Source organism: Hipposideros armiger, unplaced genomic scaffold (genome assembly GCF_001890085.2).
Source record: "Hipposideros armiger isolate ML-2016 unplaced genomic scaffold, ASM189008v1 scaffold_6, whole genome shotgun sequence".
In the NCBI taxonomy this organism is placed as follows: Eukaryota; Metazoa; Chordata; class Mammalia; order Chiroptera; family Hipposideridae; genus Hipposideros; species Hipposideros armiger.
In genome coordinates this window covers 950,808-953,273 of record NW_017731356.1, presented here as the reverse complement: position 1 = coordinate 953,273, position 2,466 = coordinate 950,808, and the positions used below count along the sequence as shown (strand labels likewise).

Here is a 2,466-nt window from a genome sequence, read left to right as displayed (position 1 = left end):
GGGAGGGGGAGAGAGAGAAACAACACGGGCAATATGTCGCATCAAATGCCACAGAAAGGTAAACCACTCTTTGTGTAACAAATAAGTTCAAAGCCTCGCCATCCTAGCATATCGCTTAGGGAACCCAAGAGTGCGCTCAGTGCTAGTGGCTTATGGCTGAGCACCGCCAGCTGTGCCAACCTCACACTTACCCTGGCTTGTTCAGGTACGCCTATCAATCTATCTGTGCTTTAGCTTTCTTTTTTTTCTTTTTTTTTAGCTCAGCCACCCTGCCACCTGTTGGCAGCTCAGCTCGGGCCGTGAATCGAACCGGCGACCCTGTTGCTCAGAGCTGGCACTCTTGAGCAAGCTCTTAACCAACTGAGCCACTCGGCCGGCCCCTAGCTTTCTTTTTAAGAAAAAGCCAAGCTGTTCCGGTGTTTCAAAAGTACTAAAATCTCTCTGAATTATAATTTGTTGCTTCACAACTGAAACTCCTCATTTTTTCTAAAATTAGATCTATTTTAAAAATCATTTTAAGTTCCTAGTATATAATTAGTTTCTTTAAGCAAAAATAAACTTCCAAAGAAATATAAGGAACAAAAGTCTGTTCCTAAGAAAACCCAGGACATGAACAGGATGTCGCCCCTAATTTGTGTTCGACAGAAGCAGTTGGTACTTTACTGTACTTTCAACACAAAATAATTTGAATGTATTTAAGTGGTGGCTTAAATGACAAACAGTAATTATATTTTCTGGAAAGAAAACATCGGGTATTTCCCAATTCCATGAAAACACCCAATCTAATCTATACTTCAGTAACTTTCTTTGACCTAATGATCACATTTCACTTTACATAAATGTCATTCAGTTTCTTTTCCTGCTTTAGAAATATTATTTGCGACAGGCTAATCAAAGAGTAATTAATTAAGTCAGTGGCAGTGCTTCTAACAAAAATGTTATATACCTAGATGCCTGTTTAAACCATTAAATTTATTCTACTTTAAAAGCCCTCCATTAGGTGACATTAAAAAAATTTATTCAGATTTTAATTAATTTGGATTTTTCATCTTCAATAGATTTTTACTTGATTAATTAGTTTGAGTTTGGGCTTACTGTATGTATGCATGCTCATGTGTGTGTCTCCACTCCCTCCACCCCCACTAGTCCCAAAAACTATTTTAAACAAGTTGTTCAAACTTTTCCCCTTTCAGTTACTATAAAAGAACTCATAATCTTTACTCTCCTAGTCTTACATATATAGCACTAAGGTCTAGAACCAGGTGTTCTTCAAATAACAAAACCCTCAGTGTACTTTTATCACCCCCTCACATAATCTTTTAAATTCTCACCACTTATTTCAGAGGTAAGTGTTCTGAGAGAAATCTCAAAGATTTTAACCTAACATTAAGTCATTAATTTATAAGTGAATAAATATATAAAATAGTCTAAACTTCTAAATGTAGGAAATGGCTAGGAAAAGTTAGTCTAAAACTAAAAAACAAGGCTAAGAAAGATACTGTTCTTTGGGCATGAAAGCAAATATTTAGACCCAGCTGAGAAGGGAAATCAAAGCGAAAGATGGGTTCATCCTACCTGAGTGAATCCAAGTTTGATTCGTCTTTGTTTGAAGGTCTTGGCAAACTGCTCAAGCTCCTCAAGGTCACTGGGCTCCTCCAAGCTGGGGGTGTCAATTCGCTTTGGTGTTGACTGGCTCTGTGGAAGTGTCTGAATGGGGGTGGCTGCTATTGTGCGTGTTGGGGTTGCTGGCTGTTACAGAAGGAACAGAGGATAAGCACACACACACAAAAAGGGTATTTCAGCTTACAATGGAATGTGCTGGAAGCAAACAACTGCAGGACACAGCTGTATTTGGAGGACTCTGAGGACCATGGGAGGTTGTAGAGGACAAAATACAGTGCTCACCGAGCAAAGCAGACATGAAATTATACAACACTGTAGTTACAGTTAATGTGAAAATGTACGTCTACGGAAAAAACCTGAATACGTCAAAATGAAACCCAGTATATGTGGGCTTTCCAGTGGTCGGAATACATGTACGTATTTTCTGCCTCTTAATAGATTAGTCTTCTTTTTAAGAATCTATTTCATAAACATACCACTTAAATTGTAAGTTTCAAAACAGAGGGGCCATATCTGTCTTGTTTACCCTATCGTATCTCCAACTTGTGAAACAATATTATAAAAATAGTAAGATTATCAATTTACATAATCTGGAAATGTTTCTGACGAAGTATATGTGATTTTCAAATCTTAATAACAAGGCATGCATCCCACCGATCAGAATAATTTTATAATATGAGGAAGACATTGGAAGGAACCATAAGCCACAAAATCAAAGCAGCAAACTTTTCAAATTGAGGTATGATTGACACATGAAACAGCTACCTGTTTAATGTACGAGTCTGCAGGTAAGCAGACACCCATAAATATGCGTATATACCGTCACCATGACAACGCCCTAAA

At 37.8% G+C, this 2,466-nt stretch overlaps 1 protein-coding gene across 1 annotated transcript in view; it reads right to left on the bottom strand.

The window, feature by feature from the left end:
- POU2F1 (POU class 2 homeobox 1) overlaps positions 1-2,466 on the bottom strand; it is an 86,206-nt gene that overhangs the window by 26,493 nt on the left and 57,247 nt on the right. Inside the window, exon 7 of the mRNA XM_019646906.1 lies at positions 1,576-1,749. Coding sequence (XP_019502451.1) covers positions 1,576-1,749 — 174 coding nt within the window. The remainder of the gene's footprint in view (positions 1-1,575; positions 1,750-2,466) is intronic.